The sequence below is a fragment of the Dicentrarchus labrax genome, unplaced genomic scaffold, assembly GCF_905237075.1.
Source record: "Dicentrarchus labrax unplaced genomic scaffold, dlabrax2021, whole genome shotgun sequence".
NCBI lineage: Eukaryota > Metazoa > Chordata > Actinopteri > Moronidae > Dicentrarchus > Dicentrarchus labrax.
Window position 1 is genome coordinate 33,596,765 of NW_026136704.1, and position 26,956 is coordinate 33,623,720.

The 26,956-nt window shown below is 40.8% G+C and overlaps 4 protein-coding genes across 6 annotated transcripts in view; 3 read left to right on the forward strand and 1 right to left on the reverse strand.

Moving 5' to 3' along the window:
* Positions 1 to 4,155, forward strand: part of LOC127362942 (sialoadhesin) — a 43,069-nt gene extending 38,914 nt beyond the window's left edge. Inside the window, exons 11-16 of the mRNA XM_051399336.1 lie at positions 1,522 to 3,719; positions 3,753 to 3,818; positions 3,852 to 3,884; positions 3,918 to 3,950; positions 3,982 to 4,047; positions 4,082 to 4,155. Coding sequence (XP_051255296.1) covers positions 1,522 to 1,548 — 27 coding nt within the window. The 3' untranslated portion in view covers positions 1,549 to 3,719; positions 3,753 to 3,818; positions 3,852 to 3,884; ... (1 more) ...; positions 3,982 to 4,047; positions 4,082 to 4,155. The remainder of the gene's footprint in view (positions 1 to 1,521; positions 3,720 to 3,752; positions 3,819 to 3,851; positions 3,885 to 3,917; positions 3,951 to 3,981; positions 4,048 to 4,081) is intronic.
* Positions 4,156 to 4,920: 765 nt separating this feature from the next.
* cmtm6 (CKLF-like MARVEL transmembrane domain containing 6) lies at positions 4,921 to 18,274 on the reverse strand. 2 transcript variants are annotated; one of them, XM_051399407.1, is made up of 5 exons: positions 18,110 to 18,274; positions 16,705 to 16,829; positions 10,928 to 11,104; positions 6,581 to 6,679; positions 4,921 to 5,594 (listed from the first exon to the last, which is right to left on the reverse strand). In XM_051399407.1, the coding sequence occupies exons 2-5, from the start codon at positions 16,819 to 16,821 to the stop codon at positions 5,433 to 5,435; spliced, it is 555 nt and encodes a 184-aa protein (XP_051255367.1). In that variant the 5' UTR covers positions 16,822 to 16,829; positions 18,110 to 18,274; the 3' UTR covers positions 4,921 to 5,432. The 2 variants fall into 2 exon arrangements, with proteins under 2 accessions (XP_051255367.1, XP_051255366.1); XM_051399406.1 differs by having other exon boundaries at positions 16,705 to 16,828; positions 18,099 to 18,274.
* Positions 6,851 to 10,324, forward strand: LOC127362974 (THAP domain-containing protein 7-like). Of its 2 annotated transcripts, XM_051399401.1 has the most exons (4): positions 6,851 to 7,548; positions 8,766 to 9,276; positions 9,838 to 9,930; positions 10,020 to 10,324. In XM_051399401.1, exons 1-2 carry the CDS (start codon positions 7,189 to 7,191, stop codon positions 9,129 to 9,131), a joined length of 726 nt encoding a protein of 241 aa, XP_051255361.1. In that variant the 5' UTR covers positions 6,851 to 7,188; the 3' UTR covers positions 9,132 to 9,276; positions 9,838 to 9,930; positions 10,020 to 10,324. The 2 variants fall into 2 exon arrangements, with proteins under 2 accessions (XP_051255361.1, XP_051255360.1); XM_051399400.1 differs by lacking the exon at positions 9,838 to 9,930 and having other exon boundaries at positions 6,855 to 7,548.
* Positions 18,275 to 21,199: 2,925 nt separating the features above from the next.
* cpne4a (copine IVa) overlaps positions 21,200 to 26,956 on the forward strand; it is a 47,960-nt gene continuing 42,203 nt past the window's right edge. Inside the window, exon 1 of the mRNA XM_051399353.1 lies at positions 21,200 to 21,380. The gene's annotated coding sequence lies outside the window, so the exon portion shown is untranslated. The remainder of the gene's footprint in view (positions 21,381 to 26,956) is intronic.

The following is a 26,956-nucleotide window of genomic DNA, read 5'->3' on the forward strand; positions in this document are numbered from 1 at the left end:
CTCCACTTCTTCCCCGGAGTTCTTGTGCTTTCTCGTCTCGCAGGTTCTCATGGATCCTGGTGGAGCCTCCTGCCATGGTCCTGCTTGACTCCCATTGCTAATATCACTGATATTATTGTTACTATTATCATTAATATTATTATTATTACTACAGTTACTATTATTACTGTTGTCACTGCTCATTGTCCCCCATCATTGCTGTTGTCGTCGTCATCATCTTCTTCATGTTCATCATCATCAGTCACTACTGTTAGTGTAGTTGTTGCTACTGTAGTTGCTGTGCGTCTCTCTCTCTGTCTGTCTCCAAGGTCTTGCTCATGGTGGTACTGTTGGGTCTCTGTAAATAATGTTATAAAGAGTTCGGTCTAGACCTGCTCTATTTGAAAAGTGTCCTGAGATAACTTCTGTTATGAATTGGTGCTATACAAATAAAACTGAACTGAATTCTTTTCACTCCTCTGTCAGAAATCTTGCGAGGAGCACCTAGTCGTGGCTGGTTTATGGTGAAATGATGTTCTTTCCACTTCCGGGTTATGGCCCCAACAGTGTTCACTGGAACATTCAGAAGTTTAGAAATCCTTCTGTAACCAATGCCATCAGTATGTTTTGCAACAATAAGGTTGCGAAGGTCTTGAGAGAGCTCTTTGGTTTTAATTCAATTCAATTTTATTTGTATAGCTCCAATTCATAACAGAAGTTATCTCAGGACACTTTTCAAATAGAGCAGGTCTAGACCGAACTCTTTAACATTAATTACAGAGACCCAACAGTACCACCATGAGATTTTACCCATCATGAGATGTTTCTTGTGTGACACCTTGGTGAGGAGACACCTTTTTATAGGCCATCAGTCGGGACTGAACCAGCTGATATTAATTTGCACTGACAAGCGGCAGGATTGCTTTCTAATTACTGATAGATTTCAGCTTTCTGTGCCTTTTTGCACCTCCCTTTCGTCATGTGTTCAATACTTCTTCCCTGTGTCATTTCACATTATTACACATAACTTAATTTATGGACATGGTTTGAGTTCTTTGTATGTGTGGATTGCAGGGCTGTTACAGACATCTGGTGAAAATTTCATGTCAATAGCACCTTTAGAAATATATTTCCTGAGAATAATGGTGACGCTGTATGAGTCAGAGTCACAGGAACAGGAAGCTTCCTCCCGTCAGAGGATGACGACAGAAACAGTTCTGATATTTAAAGCTGATAAAAACAAATCATTTCCTCTTCATGTCATTATTGTAGTTTCAGCTCTTCCACACATTTGATAAAAATAAATGCTGTGCTACAACGTCCCTGAGGAAGAATACTGTCTTTTGGCCTGAATCACTTCCTGTGAATATTGATCAGAGATTAGTTTTGCTGATATTTTTATACAATTCTTCCTGATCTGTGAGCTTTCTACAGTCTGACTGCTGGTCTTCATCAGCTTGGATCCACTGTGGGGGTCAGCTGCTCGTCTTCTTTCTCTTCTTCATCTCATCCGCACTGTTTGAACTCTGCTTCCTGTTTCAGCCTCCAGCCTTTATGGAGGATCTGTGACGTCCAGAGGAACGAGGCCAGACTGAAGTTATCGTCTGTAACGTATCGGCTCTGAGGCTGATCAGTGGGGACTGTTTTATGGAGCAGGAATCTCTCTGTCCTGAATGTGATTTACAGGACATCAAACAGTGTTCAGTGTGTGTGCAGCTAGTGTCAGAATATTGTAGCTTCAGTTCTTTAACACATTTATAATATTTGCTAATCGGCTCTATGCAGAAACATTAACCTTCCCAATAACCACAACGTCCCCTGCAGGCTGCGATCTATGAACAGGTTTCTACTTTCAGTGATTTGCAGAGTTTACTGATGGAAATAGAGATAACTACTTGTTGTTAGTGGTTAACTTACACTTCACTCTTTAGCCACTAACTGTAGCTGCTGTTAGCTGGTTAGCATAAAGCCGTACCTGGTGGAATTTCAAGGTAACTCTTAGTCCTGAATCCTGAGCCAGACTGAGCTGTAATGTCCCTGTCCCTCGTGAGCGCGCTCAGTTGTGCTCTTTCAGATAACCACAGGAAGAAATCTGTGACGATCAAACGTTGGAGACTCACGTAAAGTAGAGAAAGAGGTTGTCAACATTCAGAGCAGTCTATAATATACAGAATATACAGAATATTAAAAGAAACAGCACATTCTTTATTCAAAGACAGAATAATACAATAATCAGATATTAAATTGCAGCAAAGTGAGATCAGCATTAACTCATACAGTATTGTGTTACTCATGTATGATAGAAAACAAATTACTTTACAGGCACAGAGCAGAAGAGTTTATATATATATATATATATATATATATATATATATAACAATAACACCGGAAAATAAATGTTTCTTGGTCCATGTCGATATAAAAAAAGAGATTTCTGGATTGTCTGACACAATTAAGAAAATATTGTTCATTTAAAGTCTTCCAGTGTATTCAATGATTAATTATTAAAATATTGTGCGACTGTTCTCGGTATTAGAAATGTAAATATGTGGCCAAAGTGCCAAAATGTTTTAAATGAAGGAAGTAATCTTTTGTTTTCACCTTGAAATCACTCAGACCAGGAAGTCCAACGTCACACACGTCCTAAGCCCCGCCCCTTTTTGCTCTGTGCTCCAATAACAGTTGAGCACTTAGATATGCTATATGCTAGGCTAATCTATGGGGGGGGGGGTGACAGCCACACACTGTAAAACTAACTTAAAGAAACATTCTCGATCAACTTCAGTAATTTTAAGAGACTCGGACTTCATCTGAATAATAATAATAATATCCATTACTTAAAATGTTTGAATCCATTTTAACAATTTCTTTGGTTAAAATAACTAATTATAGTTTATTTTGAAGATATTTATCTTACGTCGGCTAATGAACAAACACTAATCTGCCTCCATTGTTATCTATATTAGATCTGAACGTTAATAAACAGTAGCTGATTAATTACTGAGGAGCTCGACTGTCATTGGAGCACGGAGCAAAAAGGGGCGGGGCTTATGATTCTGACTTCCTTCACATTGTTTTAGTTCCTTCTTATTTTATTTTATTTTATTTTATTTTTATTTCCGTCACATCCAGTTTTCATATGTGCAAATTACTTTTCACAATTTCGTCTCCGGACATTTTAGAATTTGGACGCAACGAAGAAACAGCAGAAATAAAAAAGGCGTTAAAAAAAGGACAAAATACTTTAGTCAGTTTGGGAAAAAAATGACACACGAAGAAGAAAAGTTGTTTTTAAACTTGCAGTCCGCTTCATCTTCTGGGCATAAAAATCCAAATATGAGCAAAAACTCCATATTTTAAAAATGTGACTGGAAGATAAACAAACTCAATAAATTTCATCCAAAAAGAATTAAAGGAATATTTCAACCAAACACGATAATCTTGTTTTGATCCATTGACTGGATTCATGGATGGATTACTGAACGGGGTCTACCGGGCACAGGTCCAAGGGTCCTAACGGGGTCTACCGGGCACAGGTCCAAGGGTCCTAACGGGGTCTACCGGGCACAGGTCCAAGGGTCCTAACGGTGTCTACCGGGGGCAGGTCCAAGGGTCCTAACGGGGTCTACCGGGGGCAGGTCCAAGGGTCCTAACGGGGGTCTATCGGGGGCAGGTCCAAGGGTCCTAACGGTGTCTACCGGGGGCGGGTCCAGGGTCCTAACAGGGTCTACCGGGGGCGGGTCCAGGGTCCTAACGGGGTCTACCGGGGGCAGGTCCAGGGTCCTAGCGGGGTCTACCGGGGGCAGGTCCAGGGTCCTAGCGGGGTCTACCGGGGGCGGGTCCAGGGTCCTAACGGGGTCTACCGGGGGCAGGTCCAGGGTCTTAACGGGGTCTACCGGGCGCTGGTCCAGGGTCCTAACGGGGTCTACCGGGGGCAGGTCCAGGGTCCTAGCGGGGTCTACCGGGGGCGGGTCCAGGGTCCTAGGGGTCTACCGGGGGCAGGTCCAGGGTCCTAGCGGGGTCTACCGGGCGCAGGTCCAGGGTCCTAACGGGGTCTACCGGGGGCAGGTCCAGGGTCCTAACGGGGTCTACCGGGGGGCAGGTCCAGGGTCCTAACGGGGTCTACCGGGGGCAGGTCCAGGGTCCTAGCGGGGTCTACCGGGGGCAGGTCCAGGGTCCTAACGGGGTCTACCGGGGGCAGGTCCAGGGTCCTAACGGGGTCTACCGGGGGCAGGTCCAGGGTCCTAACGGGGTCTACCGGGGGCAGGTCCAGGGTCCTAGCGGGGTCTACCGGGGGGCAGGTCCAGGGTCCCTAACGGGGTCTACCGGGGGCAGGTCCAGGGTCCTAGTGGGGTCTACCGGGGGCAGGTCCAGGGTCCTAACGGGGTCTACCGGGCGCTGGTCCAGGGTCCTAATGGGGGCTTGTTATCTTAATAAATAATCCATCCATGAACCATTATTATCTTATAATCAGTCAGGAATTAGCTCAACGATGATTATTTAGATCAATAAGGTTCATTCATATTCAGAGTTTTTATATTTATATTTTATATTATAAAGCACAATTTCCTTCATCAGACGTGAAATTAAAACGATACAAAGTGATTAAGACGAGTTAGAATCAGACGAATATAGAATATAAAACAATATCAAAAACACACTTCAGCTTCTAGAAATAATCTCCGATATAAAACTGCGTCAGATAAAAGTCTGAGAAAGATCTTTAACGTGGTGCAGTAATGGACTGAGGGAGGTCAGAGGTCAGAGGGAGGTCAGAGGTCGGACGCCTCATTGGGGTGAAGAAGGTGCTTTTGGCAAAGGCTCATGGGAATGTTTTAAGCAATGTTTGAAAACAACGGCTGTATTTGAATGAGCTACGTTAGCGTAGCCCCGATCCACCAAACTCCATTCAGAAAACAAGCATTTTAAAAGCTCGTCGCATTGATTCATCAGAACGACTCTACGATCGGTTTATTGATCACAAAATGGAAGAAGAGAAGAAGAAGAGAAGAAATAAGAAACACACAAATAATTTTACTTTCTTCTCCCTCTAATCAATCCCTGACCCCATTGCATTGTGGGAATTATATGACACACAGTATTTGATTTGTACAATTAGTTAAAGCGAAACATTGAGATCAATAGATTTCTCAGCTCTGATCGGTCGTATTGATTATCAGCAGTTTAGTGGTTCTGTGGTTTTAGTGTCTCTTCCTTCACAAATATAGATTTTTAATAAACGTCCTGTTTCTGGTCTCTCTCTCTCCGCACTGCGATCGATTCATTATTGGAAGATTGATTATTGATCATCGCAGAGGAGGCGGGTGATGACGACCAGAAACAGGATTTAAAATGACTTTAAAAGTGGACGCTGAAGCTCCGCCTCCTGGCGTCACGTTAAAGGAACAGCACGCAAAGTAACCTCTGACCTCCGGGCGCAGGAAGTGACGGGGTTACTGTCCCACGGCGGCCGGCGTGTTGAGTTTCTCCACCTCCGCAGGCGGGACGCCGTTACTGGACTCCGCCTTCCCGTCTTTCCTGAAGGGGAAACCGTGACTCCGCCAGAACATGGCGAGGTCGACGAAGAACAGCAACGTCGCAATGAAGCCAAACGCCTGGAGGAGGAGGAGGAGGAGGAAGAGGAGGAACACAGAGTTTAATCATCATAAAGAGAGGAGGAGTAGAGAGGAGGAGAGAGGAGGAGGATGAGGAGGAGGAGACAGAGGAGGAGGAAGAGGAGAGAGGACGAAGAACACAGTTCAATAATCATAAAGAAAGGAGGAGTAAAGAGGAGGAGGAGGATGAGGGAGGAGAGAGGAGGAGAGAGGGAAGAGTAGAGAGGAGGAGGAGGAAGAGGAGAGAGGAGAAAGAGGGAGGAGAGAGGACGAAGAACACAGTTCAATCATCATAAAGAGAGGAGGAGGAGAAGGATGGGGAGACAGAGGAGTAGAGAGGAGGAGGAGGAAGAAGAACAGAGTTTAACCATCATAAAGAGAGGAGGAGTAGAGAGGAGGAGGATGAGGATGAGGAGGAGAAAGAGGGAGGAGAGAGGACGAAGAACACAGAGTTTAATCATCATAAAGAGAGGAGGAGTAGAGAGGAGGAGGAGGAGGAAGAACAGAGTTTAATCATCATAAAGAGAGGAGGAGGAGGAACACAGAGTTTAATCATCATAAAGAGAGGAGAAGGAGGAGGAGGAGGAGGAGGAAGAGGAGAGGAGGGATGAAGAACACAGTTCAATAATCATAAAGAGAGGAGGAGTAAAGAGGAGGAGGAGGATGAGGGAGGAGGAGGAGAGAGGAGGAGGAGAAGGATGAGGAGACAGAGGAGGAGAGAGGAGGAGTAGAGAGGAGGAGGAGGAAGATGAGAGAGGAGAAAGAGGGAGGAGAGAGGACGAAGAACACAGAGTTCAATCATCATAAAGAGGAGGAGTAGAGAGGAGGAGGATGAGGAGGAGAAGGATGAGGAGGAGGAGACAGAGGAGGAGAGAGGAGGAGGAAGAGGAGAGAGGAGAAAGAGGGAGGAGAGAGGACGAAGAACAGAGTTCAATCATCATAAAGAGAGGAGGAGGAGGAGGAGGAGGAGGAGGAGGAGGTCTTACCACAGCACATTTCTCCACAGTGGTGTTGCCGTTGTCTGAAGAGAAGACGATGGAGGCGATGAGGAACAACACAGCGATCAGCCCGGTGTACACAAAGTCCTACAGAGAGATCAATGATCAATACCTTTATTTATTGATCCACTCTGATCTACAATACATACCAGCTGGTTAGCTTAGCTTAGCATAAAGACTGGAAACAGGGGGGACAGCTAGCGTGGCTCCGTACTGCAACCAACCCGTTGTTGTTGTTGTTGTTGTTGTTGTTGTTGTTGTTGTTATTATTACTACTTACATATTGTTATATAATGTTTATATAGAGTAATTTAATGCACATATTTTATTTCTTCTTGTAACTGTAACGCAACCAATCCCCCCCAGGGATCAATAAATGTGATCGATAGCTATAATCAGAGCCTGAACCAGCCGCTGGGGGGCAGCAGCGTGCAACCTGCCGGAAATCCAACAGTAGAAGAAGAAGGAAGCAGCTAGCTGCTGTGCTAACGTGCTAGCACTGCAGACACAAACACATCCTACACTCGATTATCGATTATTATCGATTATTATCGATTATTGGGACACTTTCAGTCCGTTGTTTCGGAGCGTGTTCGATGCCGTGGCGGTGCTGTGTCCCCGGCTGTAAGGGCTACGACGAGGCTCGGTCCATGGGGGTCGTGTTTCACGGGTTACCGACCCGGGACCCGCCGCGCTGCAGAGCCTGGCTGAGGGCGATCCAGAACCCGCGGCTGGACGAGGACACCCCGGTGTCCCGGTACAGCGGGGTCCGGGTCTGCAGCCTGCACTTCACCCCGGAGGACTACGAGGAGGACTTCAGGGCCAAAATACTCAACACTGCGCCCAAACCGGTGCTGAAGAGCGGCGCGGTGCCCTCAGTGTTCCCCGGGAGAGAGCGCGGTGAGCCCGGCTGCACAGACACCGAAGCCCCGGCCCCGAAGAGAGCCAGGACTCAGGTTGTTGTTATTATTATTATTATTATTATTATTATTATTATTATTAGTATTGATTTTATTATTATTATTATTATTATTATTATTATTAGTATTGATTTTATTATTATTATTATTATTAGTACTATTATTATTATAATACAGAGCCAGGACTCAGGTTATTGTTATTATTATTATTATTATTATTATTATTATTATTATTAGTATTATTATTGATTTTATTATTATTATTATTATTATTATTATTATTATTAGTATTGATTTTATTATTATTATTATTATTAGTACTATTATTATTATAATACAGAGCCAGGACTCAGGTTGTTATTATTATTATTATTATTATTATTATTATTATTATTATTATTGATTTTATCATTATTATTATTATTATTAATTAATTAATTAATTATATATTACAATGTTATTTATAATTTAATACAACAACTACTGTTCATACAGAGCCAGGACTCAGGTTGTTATTATTATTATTATTATTAATATTATTAATAATAATAATAATAATAATAATAATAATAATAATAATATATATATATATATATATATATATTATAATTAATATTAATAATAATATATATATATATATATATTATAATTAATATTAATAATAATAATAATAATAATAATAATAATAATAATAATATATATATATATATATATAGTGTTATTAATTATATATTATTTTTATATATTATTAATTATTATATTTACAATGTTATTTATAATTTAATACAACATGTTCATACAGAGCCAGGACTCAGTAAATCTAAGAGTAAATATTTATAATATAAATATAAATATTACAATATCTTATTAATTTAAGTATTTTGATATTGTGAGAATGTTTCCTCTTCCTGGTAAAATAAACCTGATATCTGACAGTAAAAAATAAATAAAGGTTAATTCTTACATTAATTAGTGTTTTTATTAATTACTAATATTTTGTTAAAGATTTGACCTAAAAATAAAACATCTGTAATGTTGTTGAGCTTTTGCATTGTTTGTATGGAAGCTCATCACTGCCCGTAAAATGAAAAATAAGATGATATTTTAGACTTGTTAATGTTAAGTCAAAATTATGAGATAAAATATTAATAGTTGAGATAAATAATTAGCTTTTACTCTCCATTGGTATGAAGGAGGCTGCAGAGAGTTAAAGAGTGGCCTGTCAGTCTCGTATCTGTGGTCGTTTCTTTCAGACGCCGTGCGGCGCTGCAGCGAGCTCCTCGCAGCCACCGGTGGCGGCGGCGGTGGCGGCGGCGTCCGACGAAAGCTTCTGCATCGTGGTGTCGGTGGACCCGCTGGATGACAGCTTCCAGTCAGAGCCGGAGTTCAACTCCAAAACGACGTCGGACGAGTCGGACGAAGACGTGGACGAGGACTGCACCGTGGTCTACAACCGCAGCCTGATGGAGCTGTTCAGGATGTGTCAGACCTGCGGGCAGCCCATCCACGAGAAGGAGGCGTTCCACTCGGGCGCTCAGATGAGGGTGAGGTGGAGCTGCCGCGGCGGACACTCGGGCACGTGGAAGTCCTCGCCGCACCTGAGAGACGTGCTTCCTTAAAATCCACCTGCAGAGTGGAGCTCACGAGGAGACGGACGTATGATGGGAGAGCACAGAGGATTCAAACCTTCGTGCTGGAGGACGAGGCTGTGGAGCAGCTTCATGAGACGGAGCACCCGGAGGTTCAACATCTGGCACACAGCAGGTCAGTACCAGACTTTAGAGACACAGACGAGGTTCACAAGTCCAGCAGCAGTGATCAGAGTGAACACTTAACTTTACAGAAGAGGGATTCTACTCGATCTGAACCGTTACTGATGGCGAGTGGCCAAATCAATCAGTTAGTGAGCGAGTGCTGTCCTGTAGCGAGTGTGAACCCTGAGTGTTTCCCGCTGTGTGAGGGTAGTAGTGATCATCCACTGAAAGGCTGCGTGTTGTGTTCACAGAAAACAAATGAAAAGTCAGTTTATGTGACGTCACTACGTGGTCTTCCTGTTCACAGCTCAACATTTAAAGATCCTGAAGTGGAGGTAAAAAGCTTCAGAGCTGGAAGTTTCTCCCAACCATAACGTTTCCCAGTGAAACGTTGACGCCGTGTTATTGTGCTCGGCTTTAGTTTCTGCCTCATTATGTGTATGTCCAAAGTATAAAAAGTGTTTTCTAGACTAGATTCATTCTTTAAATATGAATTTTAAAAAGGTATAAAAGTATTCCAATAAGTTATCAAAATAAATTATTTTCCTGTTCTTATATTTCTTGGAGACAGGAAATGGTTGTTGGACATTAAACTCTACCGGCGTCAGAATGTAAACAGGAAATGTGCCGAGTCCTTCGAGCACCGACTGAACAACAACTGAAAGTATTTGAATAATTTGGATGATTTTCACTCGCAGGAAGTGTGATCAGTATTGATTAGTGGAGGACTGATATTTGTCTCTTCCTTTGTAGGTGAACTGGTGACGTCCAGTCAGCGGGAGAATAAAGCAACAACAGGAAACTGAACACAAAGCGCTCGACCTCCGCACCCTACAGCAGCATCCAGACCAGCTCAGACTGGTTCTGAATGACGGACCGCGATGCTGCACCACATCAACGCTTTATTATTGTTCCTGTTTCATTAAACACAGTGAACTGTATCACAATGTTGCTGGGAAATAAATACATATCTTCATTTATAGCACATTAAGTAGCCTGATGGTGTGTAATCTATAACATGTGTCACCACAACAACTTAAATAAAGACTTTTATTATACCAATGTTTGGTTTTGCCTCCGCTGGCAGTCAGAGATTCACCGTACGTCTGTTTCTGATCCCGTTTCAGTCAGTGTTCAGTCTATAAATGCTGACGGTTGGAGGTAGTTAGCACTGTGAACCAGCAGAGGGCGCTCCACTATCAGCCTGACTCCGGCCCTGTTCACCAGCAATATGTTGTTTACTATAAAACGGAGGACAGTGGCAAGCAAAGACGTCCTGAGTGGATCATCGTGACACAAAAGCACCTGAGAAACTTCTGTGGACTTTGTTTCAGTTTTGTGGTTTTTGATTTATCCTGAATGATAAATGAGTTTTAGACGGTGAATCAGTGTTTGTACAAGAGAAACGAATGAGATCGACGTTCATTAGGGACTTTAAAGGTGCTGGTAGGTGGATTAACTGATAAAGTCAATCTGCTCTGGTTTCACAGTCACAGCTCATATTTTGTGGACTTCCCAGAATGAATGATTAACTGATCTTTGCTAGCTGTTCCCCGTTTCCAGTCTTTATGCTAAGCTAAGTGTCCGCTGGCTTCAGACACAGAGTGCAATCTGTCAGTCTAACTCAGAAAGAGAAGAATGTGGGTGGAGCCCGTCCTTACCAGGCTGGGCCAGCAGGTGATGCCCACCCTGGTGTGCAGGGTGGTGGAGAGGAGGATGAGGAGCAGCAGGGTGAAGAGGAAGGCCGTGCAGCTGACAAACTCAAAGAAGTAGAGGGCGGAGCAGCTGACGCAGCTGAGGACCACCTCCTCCAGGATGAAGGCGGTGAAGGACAGCAGCTGACGGAGAGACAGCAGATCACATGTTAGAGTTCCACGAACAGCTTCACCATCACAAATCAAACTACTGAATATAAAACAGTTTATATTAAACTTATTCTAGTATATTTTATTGATGACGGAGATTTTCTACAGTAAGAAACAAAAAAACTATTTCAGGACCAACTGCTGCAAACTGTCCCAACAGCAGACCACCATCCAGTACAGGAACAGGCCGGTGGAGCCGCTGCCTGCGACCCGACGCACAGCGTGGGCGTCCAGGGCGAGTCTGAACCACACGGCTGAGTCAACAGGAAGAGGAAGGAGCCGGCTGGGGACGCACCCCCGTACAGGAATACTTAATGGTACGACCCAGAGTGAGGCTGCCAACATTAACACAGCAGCTGCTGGCTCTAGAGTTTATACACTGTTTACTGATTATAGATTATTGATTGAATCAGCTCCATATAGAACATAGCTCTGCACACTGTTTACTGAGGACAGATATATATATATATATTTTACAGTCTTGAGTGGTCCACAGGAAACAACGTACTGCAACAGTCGATCACATCTGTAATTGAGCCGCAATCAAACAATGAATTGATAAACTGAAAGCAGGCAGAGCTGCGTCGTGTTTAAAGGTCACATCTGAAGTTAGCTGGAACTTTTTCTTCATGCTGGGTTGAATTCTGCTGCCTGCCACTGAACCGGACGGAGAATGTGGAGCTTTAAAAGGACGAGTAGGACGAAGAACGTACTCCTCAGTTGTCTCTGTCTCTGCTGTGTGTTTTGTGGTAAACCAAACTCCAGACTCTGGTCCCATAACAACGCCGCCGGCTTTTACTGGAGGGATACGGGCTATAAAACGTCTGTTTCCTTCAAACAGAGACAAACCCTGAACCACAGAGCTAAAATAACAGCGTCTGACGTCAGCAGAGTTTAAAATACACACAATATACTCAGAGTCTCTCTGGAGCGGCTGCAGTGGTGCAGAGCAACACACCAACTGCTGCCCGGCTGAGAGTTCGATTCCCGCCCGAACTTTAGAGCTGCAGCCTTGGAGTATTTACATCTCTGATTCATGTACAGGTTCATTTATTGCAGTTTTAGAGGAATTTCTCCTCTGAAGCATCGGGACACAAAGCACTCAGCAGGCGTGTGTTAAATATCTGCTGCTCATTAACACCTGACTGTTAAAAGGACACACTGGAGCCTACATATCCCATAATGCCACAGGATAGCTTCCTGTGAAATCAAAATCAACTTGTCAGTAATTTTATCTCATTTGTCCTATACGAGTCTCCGGTCCTCCAGTAGCTGTCCAACACTGACAGGAAGTCATTTGTTAGGTATTTTCAGGTATTCTTTATGTTATTTAGAGTTTCCTGAAAAACTACAAGTTGGTGATGACTTCACTTCCTGCACTAGGAGTGCATGGCAGAGGTCAATGCTGCAGATACAGGGCATAGGTCAGTGCTTTAAATTTGACTTTTTGCACATATTTCATCTAATCTTGTCATCAGAATCAGTGCATACTATATTTAGATGAAGCTGAACGAGTCTTATAGGTTCGTGTTTGGGTGTCACCTATCGTTTGTAACTGGTTAACAAATATCTTAAAACTTTATGTCTTACTTATGTCCAATAAAATGCTTTCTGTCTTCTGACCGTGTGTTTCTGAGGGCCGATGTATTACAGACATCTATGGCTGAGCCTTTCAGGGATTTTAAATGTTCTAGTTTGGTGAATCAATGTTTTGCTCCACTTTCTCCCAATATTTCATTGCAAAATCAGAGCCTGAAAACATGGTGACATGAAAGGAGACATTTTAGGTCGCAACAGTTTAATTGAATTGTTTGTTTCCTGATGCTAACTGCCGTTAGCTCAGTCAGCCACTGACTCAGTCCCGGGTCCGGCTGTGCTCACTGAAAGGTAGACGCTGATGCTAGCTCATAGTGCTAGCTGCTATTGGCTGCCGTAAATGCCAATCAATATCTGTGACATATCCCTCTCTAACTGCCTGTTTTATTACAGGAAGCAGTGCATATGAGGAAACATAATCTTAATGTTTAAGATGGAAACTAGAGGATCTGGTCTGGATTGTATGGCCTCCTGTTTCAGACTCACAGTGGTGATTGTTGTTAGCATGCATTAAGAAAGAGCTGAATAATCCCCTACAATAAAAGGAACTTGAATGTGTTGTGTGAGAAACTACGTTAGTTTTCATTTATTTAAGCAGAAGTCATAGCAGACGTGAAGCCTCTTCTCAGAAGAGATCTGGGAACCACATCATCAGCCCGACCAGATTCAGGACATTTTTCTCTGTTGAGGAAGTAAATCAGGAACTATGTTTTATGATTCTGTCACTTCTTAAGAGACATGAATAACTGCGGACAGTAACAGGTCAGAGATGGTTGAACTGGGGAAAACAAACTTGAGACAAATTGAGCTTTGAATTGAGGAACTAGGAAGAATTATAAGGATTCATTAACAGTTAATTCACCCTTCCAAAGTCCCGCCCCCTTTGCTCTGTGCTCCAATCACAGTTGAGTTAGCGTCAGAACCTCCTCCTTTAATCTATGCTGAAAAGACTAAAGATATTCACATCTTCAGTAAGATAATGTTAGCTAAAGAGAGGAGATCACGTCAGAAATGAGAACATTAAACAGCTGGTTTGACAAATATTCATTCAATTTGAACAAAGATTATGTTGTTTGGAAACTAAAATAAAGACTTGTGTAGGACGGACAGCAGTGAGGACAGATGGTGTTGATTCTGAATATGATATGAAAATTAATTTGTAGGTGTGATAATAAACCAGAAACCTCACATTAAACATGTGTGAGCAACTGTTCACTGGTGCCGACTGTGTGGAGGTACGGGGCAACACTTCCACCCTACAGCCACTAGACTGTTCATAATGTCGGCTTTAAAAGCCAAACGCCTTTAAGTTTATGGAGCTGGTAGAATTTAACACAAATAATGTACAAAGCAAAAAGTCATCTACTACTCAGAAATATTCAAAAACTGTTCTTCAAGGGGGGGTTATAATAGAGTTTACCGTAAAACTTGGGGACAGCCTTTATTTGGGACAGGCCTTTAATGCCTTTAGCACAAAACTAAACTAACTGCTGCTTCTCTTGAGGTTTGTTCATTAAATTTGACAACTAACATGATGATTATGATGCTTCAGAGGTTTCTTTCCGTCTCTCTTGTTTACCGTGTTACCAGTAAGTCAGAATGAATTAACTTTGTTGATTGTTTTCGTAAAATATAGTGAAAGATTGAATTGTGGAGAATCTATAACCGATCTAATGATGTTCATTATGTACATACTGACAGAAGTTTAAACATTTATATTTGTGTAGGAGATTGAAACGACCTAAAACTCGCTCAAGCAGGCGACCTGGGGGGTTTTAAGAGGTTTTATACAGCGAGATAATTTCTCTAAAATCCAGACCAGGCCTCTATTGGAGACGTTTATTTGTCAAAAAGGCTTTTAAAAGAGACCTGTGTCTATTAGAGACCCTGCTTTTATTGGAAGTTTTACGGTAATCTAAGTTTAATTTATTTGTGTTCATACCACTTTGAAGCGTATTCATGGGGTGAAACTCGAACTGAAGCACAAAGATTTTCTCTGTATAAAAATATCATTTTATGATGTTTTAGTTTATTAAACTGTTGGATATACAGCATTTATAGAGCAGTACTTGGTGTGTGTGCTCAGTAGTAATGTGGGGAGCATGCAGCCGGATGCAGACCCCCAGCCCCCCCCCAACCCATCTGTTAACTGTTGCAACAGCGGAGGGTCAGCAGCTCTGAGATCTGCTAACGACAGCTAACACTCAGTGCTGCAACACTTTCACTTCCCCGTCTACAGCTTCCTGAAAGGCTGCAGGATGAGGAAGATCCAGTCACAGCGGGGTCACACACACACACACACACACACACACACACACACCCTTTACTGCAACTAAACTAAAACCTGCTGTGAAACACAAACTAAACTCTAAAACGAACTGAAACAATGCCGCGGATAATAACAGTCTTTAGATTGAGTGTTTTTGTCGAGCAGCAGCAGGCGTTGGTTCACTGGGATGTTACCGTCAGTGGTTGTCATTGTGGGGTCCTTGAGAGGGTTACGGGATACAGAAGTGGAGACCATCCTTTATAGGAGGGTTTATATCCACCAGCACTGATGGTCTGGATACACCGTGATACAGCTGAAGCTGTTGTCCTGGTGTCTGTGTGCTGAGCGAGAAGAAACACTAAAGACCTGGAAACTGTCCTCGTAACCCGTCCACATGAACACAGCAGAGTGTTTTACAGCTTTAAGGAGGTTTTATTGAACATTCAGTGGGGACTGACGCTGTGATATAAAATATATTTATGACTGTTTCCCCTCCGATTACTCACAGCACGACACTGTTAACCAACCACAGACTGCGAGCCTGGTTCTGCTGGTCCGACTGGTCCCGCGTCGGTCTGTTTGTGGAGCGCAGCCTGTATTTTGAAGTTGCCGTTGTTTTGGTCTCAGACTCATTTGTCCGGTTTGTTGTGGTTCATCAACCTGCAGAGACCTGCAGACAGTCAGCGTGGGAAGATCCCAACACTTTCAGTCTGTTTACTTTTAGCTGCAACTTCATTGGATGATGTTTGATCGGATTTTATTTTGAATCGACTGGATCAGGAGATTCTGCCTGTTTTTGGTTTTTAATTGTTATTTATTTAATTTTATATGCTTATAAATAACTGGTCGTATGCATATGTGCAGTTATTTCAATATATTAAAAAAACTTAAACATATATGTATATATATATATAATATAACTTTCTGTGGTGAGCTGTTTAATGACATAATAAATGACCTTTTATTCACAGATTTAAACAATGGATGATGAGACGACATATTCGAGTCTGACTGATACAGATATTTATTGATCAGGATGTGTTGACCAACCGTTCTATAGTTAAGTCTAAACGGTGTCTGCAGGAGACTGAAGGAGTGTGTGTCCCTCTGCAGACCTTCAGTGTCACCCTGCTGTTAAATGTTCATCAGCACGTCGATGGAAAGAGCCCCGACGCAGTGCGATATTCGTCACCATACACCACGGATGGCTGTTAAAACCTCATTAAAGTCCACCTGCCTCCATTTTTACATTATGTTTTCCAATATTTCGTACATTTTAACTTACTTCAACGACTTTATGTGTCATGTTGAAATATTTTAGCCATTCGTTCATTATTAGATGAAAATGTAAATTTTTTTTTTAGCTAACTTTTTCAACAATGAATGGTTTTATTTTGACCATTTCTCTCTTTGGTTCCAATAATTTATACAACTTTTAAACAATGTATCTTTCAGATATTTCTTTAATCATTGAAATTCGCCTGCTGGCTTACTGACTGGCGTTCGGACACTGAACTGTACCGGCTGGCGTTCAGGTGTCACAGCTGACTCAACATGTTGACCTGAGTTATCAGTGAAATCAGCTCCTGTGTCTTTGTCCTCTCTGTGGAAACCACCACCGACTGTTTGAATCCATCTCCACGGTGATTCACCGAGCTCAGTTTGTCAGGTGTCAGAAATACGAAGGTTTCGGGGTCTTTGAACTCACCACTTCCAGGACTTTGATCACAAAGCGACTTTTATCCAGACTGGCTGACGGAACCAGGAACCAGGAGGATTTGGGGTTCGGCGTCGTCGTGGCGGCGTAAACTTGAGGTGCAGACATGATGGAGCTGAACAGAGGAAGCACAGTTACACACTGTTCACACATCAGCTGACTACAGACCTCCACAGACACCAGCAGGAAGTAACTAAGTACATTTACTCAAGTACAAGTTAGAGATACTTTTACTTTACACAAGTCTTTATACTCTAAATATTGGACTTTACTTCTTTCTTTCTTTAAACTGAGATTTGTACAGTTTATACGAGAGCAGCTGAAAGCATCAGTCCATTAATCAGATTCCAACTTCACAATGTGTGAGTCCGAGTTTTAGTTCTGTGATAATAGAGACGGGTTATTAGAGTCTGGCTGCTCATTCACTGTAAAAACGGTTTTAAAAACAATTTAAACAAAGTATATATCCTTTAACAACTGGAACTACAGCTGACAGTTTTTACCATATCAACAGAAGATTTGCTGTTTGTCCTTTGAATAATTTGGATGTATCTGAGATCTTTCTGAGGAGCATTGAGAGGATTTCTACAAAGCAAACTATTAATGGATTCATGGAGAAACTCCTCAGCAGATGAACCCATAATTAAACTGTGCTATAAAGTGTGATGAGCTTTACATTCACAGCACATTTAGGACTTTATTATAGTGAGTGAAAGTGAAACTAATGCACATGCACAGGTGGAGCGCAGGTATACAAAGCAAACACAGATAAGAGTCATTAAAGGTGGTAATAAAACTAACTGTGGGTCATCTGTCCTTTTGCCATCTGTTACGAATTTGTAAAACCAAACTTTATTTATAACTTCGGTAATTTAAGAACCTTTTAGCCACAGTCAAACACAGAACCACTGCAGAACGTAATGTGGGTCTTTAACATAAACATTAGTGTGTTCTGGTAGATTCGGCTTACGTTTTATGGCCTGCCTCAACTTATTTGAGCGATATGTCCAGTTTTATTAGTGTTTCAGCTGCTTTCCGCCGCCACTCGCTGAGCGCTTCCTAACTACTTCCGAGGGGAATACCAGGCGACATAACGACCGGACCGCGTCCAATGAGCGGTGCTGGGTGTGTGTGAGTGGCGCCGAAGTCAAGAACAGAACTTTTATTAAAGTGTAACAAAGTTTTAAACACGTGTTCCTCGGATAAAACGCCGCTCTTCTAAAGAAACGACGTTAACGAGTAAACAGGCAGAATCTGAAGGCAGTCTGGCAGGCTGCGCAGTGGAGAGTGCGCAGAGGCATCGACCCTTAATGGTGGCCTGAATCTGTTAAAGTCTCTCGAGACAACAGGAAATAAAGACATTAAATATCAGTGAATAAACTCACCGTTCGGCTTTGTTCGGCTTTGTTCGGCTGTGTTCGGCTTTGTTCGGCTTTGTTTCAGGTCGCAGCTGAACTAAAGTTTCCACTTCTAAAGTTAAACTTCAACTTGTCGCTTTGTTTCTGCGCTGAACTGACTCAACTCCCACTTCCGCATTTACGCTTTAGTACGTCAAGTCAGCCGGAAGACGCGTAGCTTCCGGTTGAACCCTTCAAATTAAAAGTGCTCGCGGTAATAATCCAAGATTTCAGCGCCTCTTTCCGGTCAAATTGAGCATCATCATCATCATCATCATCATCATCATCATCATCATCATCATCATCATCATCATCTTCATCATCTTCATCATCATCATCATCTTTATTCATCATCATCATCATCATCATCATCACCATCATCATCATCATCATCATCATCTTCATCATCATCATCATCATCATCATCATCATCTTTATTCATCATCATCATCATCATCATCATCTTCTAATCATCATCATCATCATCATCTTCATCATCATCATCATCATCATCATCACATCTTCATCATCATCATCTTATTCATCATCATCATCATCATCACCACCATCATCATAATATTCATCATCATCATCATCATCATCATCTTCATCATCATCTTCACATCTTCATCATCATCATCATCTTTATTCATCATCATCATCATCATCATCATCATCACCATCATCATCATCATCATCATCATCATCATCTTCATCATCATCATCATCATCATCTTTATTCATCATCATCATCATCATCATCATCATCATCATCATCTTCATCATCATCATCATCATCATCATCATCTTTATTCATCATCATCATCATCATCATCATCTTCATCATCATCATCATCATCATCATCTTCATCATCATCATCATCATCATCATCATCATCATCATCATCTTCATCATCATCATCTTTATTCATCATCATCATCATCATCATCATCATCACCATCATCATCATCATCATCATCATCATCATCATCATCTTCATCATCATCATCTTTATTCATCATCATCATCATCATCTTCATCATCATCATCATCATCATCATCATCTTTATTCATCATCATCATCATAATATTCATCATCATCATCATCATCATCACCATCATCATCATCACCATCATCATCATCATCATCATCATCATCACCATCATCATCACCATCATCATCATCATCATCATCATCATCATCATCATCTTTATTCTTCATCATCATCATCATCACCATCATCATAATATTCATCATCATCATCATCATCATCATCTTTATTCTTCATCATCATCATCATCACCATCATCATAATATTCATCATCATCATCATCATCACCACCATCATCATAATATTCATCATCATCATCATCTTCATCACCATCTTCATCATCATCTTCATCATCATCATCATCATAATATTCATCATCATCATCTTCATCATCATCTTCATCATCTTCATCATCACTACAGCTCCTCTTTGTGGATTCTTACTGTGTTTTTCTCTCTCAGTGTTTTTATTTATTGTTTCTCTCTTTCTCCACTTTGCTGCTGTAACATTGGAGTTTCTCCGTTGTGGGACAAATAAAGGAATATCTTATCTTAATTCAAATGTACGTGATTAGAAATAAAGATTGTAAATACATTTCTCTAATAATAATAATAATAATAATAATAAAAACAGATTAATAGATAGAGATAGATACTTTATACTAAACTAACACCTCTCTTTTAAAAGACTTTTATTTTGGTAGAAGCTTTTGTGAATATTACAATATGTTTTTATTTGTAATATTTTTATTCTATTTATTGGTTCTTACTCGCTCTGTGGTTTTATTACTTTGGTGCTCTGTTAGAAATATTAGAATTTATAGAGACTTTGCTGTTTAAAATATTACTGTTGCTGCTGAAGAAACATTTAGTTTCATTTAAAATATCTTTATATTGTCAGCGTGTTGTAGATCTGTGTGTAGGATGTGTTTGTTGGTCAGTGTGATATGTTTCCTGTAGAGTCTAAGAGAGACAATAGTGACAGTTACAAGGAGGTATTAGTATTATATTTAGGTCTCACTGTGGTTCTACTACAGATACTGTAGAGAGTCAACTGAATGTGCACTTTGTTTTTATTAATGTTAATAATTATATGAATGCTGTGTTGGATTTAAATGGTGTTTCTTTATCTATAAAGTGTCACCATCAACCAAAACCAACTGTTTATTCATTAGCCTCGTTTTTTACTCACATTCCTTCAGGGTGTGTTATTGATTAGGGACAGCGTAACACAATCCGATCAATAATAATCTAATATAATCCATTCTAAAATATAGCAGGTAATTGATCTGCAAGTTGTAGTTTTTGTGTTTTTGGTATATCCCTTTAATGATTAATGATGAGTCTCATATCAGGACAGTTCTCACTTACAGCATTACAACCTTATTATTGGATTTAATGTGAATGTTAAAAGTTATAGAAGTGTAATAAAGTCATTATCTGTGAGATTACAGTAATTATTGCTGTTTACACTGATAACAACTGTATTTGGACAGTTTACCTTATACACTGATAAACAACATTTATTCTACTTCCATCATTATACAACATATCTGTCAGTTAATAAACTAATACATTAAAGTTACAGAACTAATACTTTTTACTGTTTATTTAATAAATTAAACTGTTAAATTTAGATATTATAGATTTGCAAATTCATGATTATTTACAGTTACAGATTTTTATATAAATATTATATTATTATATGTATTATTATTTATATTATTTTATATTAGACAAGTAAATTCACAGGATATTTGTATATTTTTATTAATATTTATTATAATATTTAATAAAATCTGTAAAATAAACAGGAAAAACTTTGTAAACAGATGTTTGTTTTACAGTAAACTGAGTTTGGTTGCTGCTGTTTTCAGGCTGTGCTTCCTGTGCCTGGCCTGCAGGAGGCGCTGCAGTCCGCTCTCCTCTCCTCCTCCTCCTCCTCCTCCTCCTCCTCTCTGCTCTGTGTGTGTGTGTGTGTGTGTGTGTGTGTGTGTGTGTGAGGCTTCCCCCGCTATAAAGCAGCGAGAGGCGTCTGGAGGCTGTAGAGGCTCTCCAGCAGCCAGAGGAGGAGGAGGAGGAGGAGGATGATGATGAAGCTGAGTGTCCGTCAGCGTGGAGCTGATCTCAGTTCAGTGCGTCTGAGCTGAAACTGGAAACTTTCTGATGCTTTTCTCACTGCGGAGCTTCTTCTTCTTCTTCATGCACCTGTGAGCAGGTAGGAACTAACTGACTGAGTTTGATCTCATATTGATGCTGTTATTGTTATTGTTGTTATTATTGTTATTATTGTTATTGTTGTTATTGTTGTTATTGAACACACATATTGAGTGGCTGATGATTTCAGTCTCATTGTTTTATATGATAATATTTTGGTGAACAAACTGATTCCATACATTTCCATTTGAATGTGGAGGAAACAGGAAGGACTCAGTGATTTCTGAATTGATTTTGATGAATTGAATTGATTCTGATGAATTGAATTGATGAATTGAATTGATTTTGATGAATTGAATTGATTTTGATGGATTGGTGTCTCTGTATGTTCGGACTCTGTTGTATGATTGGGAATGTGAAGGAATTCTGAATCTGGTTTATAAGTAGAGCAGAGCTGTGTGAGGAAACCTCACTCGTTCACTCGTTCACTCGTTCATACAGACACAGAACTGGTGTGAATGGATGTTTCTGACTTTTCACTGATATTATAATATTGTCAGCACTCATAAAGCTTCCTTTGTATATAACAATGATTTAACTAATGATCCATCAACGGTAGGTTATTGTCATTTTAACCTTTTAAGATCACAACTTCAGTTATATTGTTTTAACAATTTATCTCTGTGTTTTTATATTAAATCCAATCATTGTGTCTTCCTGTAAAACTAAATGTGACGTGTGCTTACGTCAGCATGAACTAACTGATTTCAACCAATAATATTCTGATATTCACCCGTCAATCAAACAGCTCTCTGCTTCCTGTTTTATGTGGACTTTAGACACACACTTTTAGAAACATCTGTATAAACGTCTCTTTGTTGGACCTTAAACGGACCAAATGTTCTGATGTCTCAATGTGTTGAAGTTGAGCTGATAAGTTGGAGACGATGCAGTGATGAAGAACAATGATAAAAAGCTCAGGAGGTCTGTGCAGGAGAGATAAAAACCGTCTGACAGCTCAGAAACCTGCAGCTCTGATCTGGATCTGCTGACAGCCACCGAACATCCTGGAACCACATCGACGTACATCGCAGACTCTCTTCCTTCAGACAGTCTTCTGATCGCTGTCGCATTATCAGTTCCTTTTGTGTCTGTTTCCCACAAAAGACCTGAACTCTCATCTAGTCTGCAGTTATATCAGCAACAATCTTCTTCAGGTTATCTGTCAACTCCGAACAAGCAGGTGTCAGTAAACTCACCAGCAGTCAGGTTTCGTGCTCGCGATGAAACTTTGAGCGTCTGCAGGTTTTTAGATTTGAAGTCTGTTTGTAGATTAAATGTATAAAACACGTAAAGTCACTGATGTGAGTTCAGTCCTCTCTGTGGAAGCAGATCTGTGTCACTTCATTAATAAAACAAAAATCTATTTCTGAGCGACTGGACGTTTTCCCAGTGACCTGACAAACAACTGGAACTGGTTTCAGAACGGTTCTGCTCTAGCCACCTAGCATGCTAACTATTTGTAACTGGATCACGGTCAGATGAACTTCCTCTTCCTTCACAAATTGAGTTAAAGTGGATCAATTCAGCTCATTGCTCTATATTCTCAGGCTGACGCTGGTTCAAAGCATTTAAAGGGGGGCGCGAGGCCTTGGTGGTTTTAATTTGTGCTAGAAAACATCAAATATATATATAATATATATATATATATATATATATATATATAAATATAATATATCCACAGTCGGCCGATATCTCAGAGTCTGGTTCACTTGGGTGAAGAAAACTAAATTGTCTAACAGAACAATGGCCGAGTACATCGAACATTTTAATTTTAAATACTTTCCTGATTACATACTTTTTTGATTATAGGTATTTTGTTTTCACAATACAAATAGAAATGACAAAATTGAGTTAGTTTTGCTTAAAAGTTACGATGTAATCAGTTCCAATAATGTTCGAGTTAAACAAACTGATCTGGTTTTGAACCAGTAAGTCTGTCTGATTGTTAAAAATAATCAAAATACAGAATAAAGACAATAATCTGCTCAAAATAATCAAAATCTCTGGTTTTACACAAACTTCCTGCAGTTACTGAGTTCTCTGTTTAGGTTCATTGTTCAGTTTATCAGCTGTTTGTTTTTATTATTGTTGTTTTTGAATGTAAGATGAAATATACATAAAATATGTCACTTAGTTTAATAAATGATAGAAAAGGGTTCTCTTAAGGAAAAAGGTTGGGAACCGGTGCTCTACAGTAGCTTCATAAAGATCTTTATTCATCTGATACTGTCTCTTTAAGGCTGTAACTATAGAAACACAGTTCTGGATTTGACGTGCGTCTGAGTGGGCGCCATATTGCGGAGGTCAGATCTGCTGGTAAACAATACTGAGAGGTTCAGAGTGTAACTCGTTTAATTCTTCACACATTGTGTTGTTATAAAGGGGAGAAAATGAACCTGATACTGGTTGCTGGTTGCGACCACTGCAGGCTGCGATCTATGAACACTATCAGCTTCAATTTGTTACGTTGCAACGAGTTAATAATGGAAATATAGCCTTAGCTACTTGTTGTTATCAGTTATTAGCCACCAGCTGTAGCTGCAGTCAGCCACCAGGGGGAGATAGAGAGCTGATTACTCTTACATATGTTTGCCTCGTTATTGCACTTTGGCCTGGTTTAATATCACTGGCGGGACTCCAGGCTTGTAAATAAATCTGTCTTCAGTAACAGATCATCAGTAGTTCACAGTTTCACAGGCAGCCGGTGTGTCGGGTGTTTTTACAGCAGGTGGTGATGATGATGATGATGATGATGATGATGATGATGATGATGATGATGGTGATGATCCCTCAGGTTTGACCAACCAGAGACGATCCAGCTGATCACAAGATGCCGTCTGCTTTAGCAACAGCTGCTGAGGATCATGGGTACTGTAGTGTTTGGAGGGAACAGTGTCTGCCGTTGATGGACAGACGTCTCTGTTACACTTCTGTACATTTTAATATATGTTGAATGTGTTTTGGCGCTTTGGTTGGCCAAAGGCTCTCAGGTCGGACTCGAACCCGGACACAAGGTTTTAGTTGCAGTACCGTGTTTGACCACCGTGATAACAAGCTACTCCTCAGTCTCTGTACGGCCTCTGCAACGCTCTGATAGTTGTTGTTGTTCTCCACAAACATTGTGTTTGTTCCGCCGCTGATCAGAAACCGGCGCCGTTACCCAGAAAGCAGCGCTGACAGTGAGCACAGCCTCTGAATGACATGAATTATTAACTCTGTTGTAGCGCTGCAGCTGTACAGGGATCTGTGTGATGTGATTTTCATGAGCAGCTCTTTAATCTGCTGTTGGATGTCAGCGCGCGGCGAGCCTCAGCTGGTGGGAGGATTCATCTACCGCTTGACTGAACAGCTGAAAGCTGCTGTGTGAAGCTTCAGCGGGGCTCCACGAGACGCCGCGCACCTCCTCCCAACCTCCACCTGCTGAGCGCTCGCCACCGTTTACAGCAGAATCACTTCCTGCCTCACAAACGATAGATCAGGTTTCATACTGTGTGTACAGTAGGAGTCTGCAGGGGTTGATGGGTCTTAATTATGTTTACAGCACTCCTGCAATTTAACTTTAATCTTTAAATCATTTTACCACCTGGGAACCATTTAAAGCCCAAATATCTGTCATTTATAAGACAACCTGCTGCAGTATCTGTGCGGTAACAGCAACAGTTATCACTTCAACTACAACAGCATAAAGGCTCAGAGTGTAGATTTAGTGGCATCTAGTGGTGACGCTGCAGACTGCAACCAACTGAACTCTGCTCGCGTCACTATTTGACGACCTGGGATTGAGAACTGTGAAGTGTGGAGGAGAAACTACGGTGGCTGCAAAACTCAAAAGGCCTGATCTAGATCCAGTGTTTGAGGTTTCTTTAAACTGCAGCTCCAATGTATTAATCCTGTAAATGAGCCCACTGAGAGCTGAACTATGGACACTTCTGGTTTAAACGTCCATTTTGTACTTTCAGCATCCTCAATAACCCCCAAACTGCTCCTGTATTGTCCAAATCAGCAGCTGAAATATTCTCCATATAGCTGATTATGCTATTTATTCTAACTACCCAACATATGCATGTTAGCGTCTGTCATTTGTAAATGCTGGGGACCCAAACTCTACATTTCTTTCTTTTTTTAATGCTTTATGTACAGCAACACAGATCTATTGAAAACGTATACAGAACAATACAAATAAAACACAAACAGAACAAACCGAGGCTGCCAGACAGTTTACAAGACTACAAAAATGTCACAGTGTGAAGATCTCGGGGGGGAGGTCAAGTATCATTGAGTTAGACCCCCCCCCCACCCACCCACCCACTCACGTATCCAGTCCCTGTGGATGTGGGCTAATAGCGGACAATGATGCACAAACTGTTTATTTAATAGATTAAACTGTTAAATTCAAGTTTAATACTGTTAATATATTTCTAAAAATATTAAAAATTTGTGACATTAAGTATTTATTCTGTAACTTTAATGGATTAGTTAGTGAACTGACAGATATGTTGTATAATGATGGAAGTTGAATAAATGTTGTTTATCAGTGTATAAGCATTGGTAAACTGTCCAAATACAGTTGTTATCAGTGTAAACAGCAATAATTACTGTAATCTCACAGATAATGACTTTTATTACACTTCAATAACTTTTAACATTCACATTAAAATAATAAAAATCCAATAATAACAGCACTCTGCTGTAAATGTAAGTCTGATTATTATATTATAGAAGAGTTCACCTGGATTTATATCTCATTGTTTACACTGTAAATATCTTTAATTAAACATTAAAAAGACCAAAAATTACAAGTTTGCCGCGCCCTGTCTTACTGCACCCTGTCTCACTGCGCCCTGTCTGTGTCTCACAGCTGCAGTTGGTCTTTGTTCCACGAGTGTGTCGAACTCTGGTTTTTGTGGATTAGTGCCTGTTTTTTTGGATTTGGATCCATGATCTTATCATTATTGTACTTCTGTGTGCTGAACCTTTATTTTGGCAAGTAAAGCTGGTTCTCCATACTTACATCCTGCCTCTAGGACATTCGGGTCATATTTTCTGTGCGTTCTCCGGTCATAGTCACTGGTCTATGCTTCCCCAGTTGGATCTGAAGGAACTGAAGTCGTGCAATGGTTTGATGAGCACAGGGAAGTGTCTGACTTGCATACTGTACATTACTAACATAAAACTCAACATTTCATTCACGTTGCTGGCAGGTAGACAACCTCTATCAGTTGTACAGCACACAGATTTTAAGTTTAAAGAACCAAAATGAGCTCATCACTGCAGGAAAACAGTAAAGTGTATTTAACGAGGATCTGAACATATAATCAGATTCAGACCTGAGCTGTCTGCTCTCTCCCGTCCGATCCTGTTTGTCCGACCTTTCTTCCAGGACACGCTGAGATAAGAAACCGGGTTTAAATCATCAGATTACTGCAGAGAGTCGACTGTAACTCGGTTATCTAAGTTCATGTGAACCCACGCTGACAACAGAAGAGTAGTTTGTCTTGTAACTTTAATTTATTAAAGTTCTGCTGTTCCCAGAGTAAGGAGTTACTGTCGGAAACCATTCGTGTCCAAACTCTC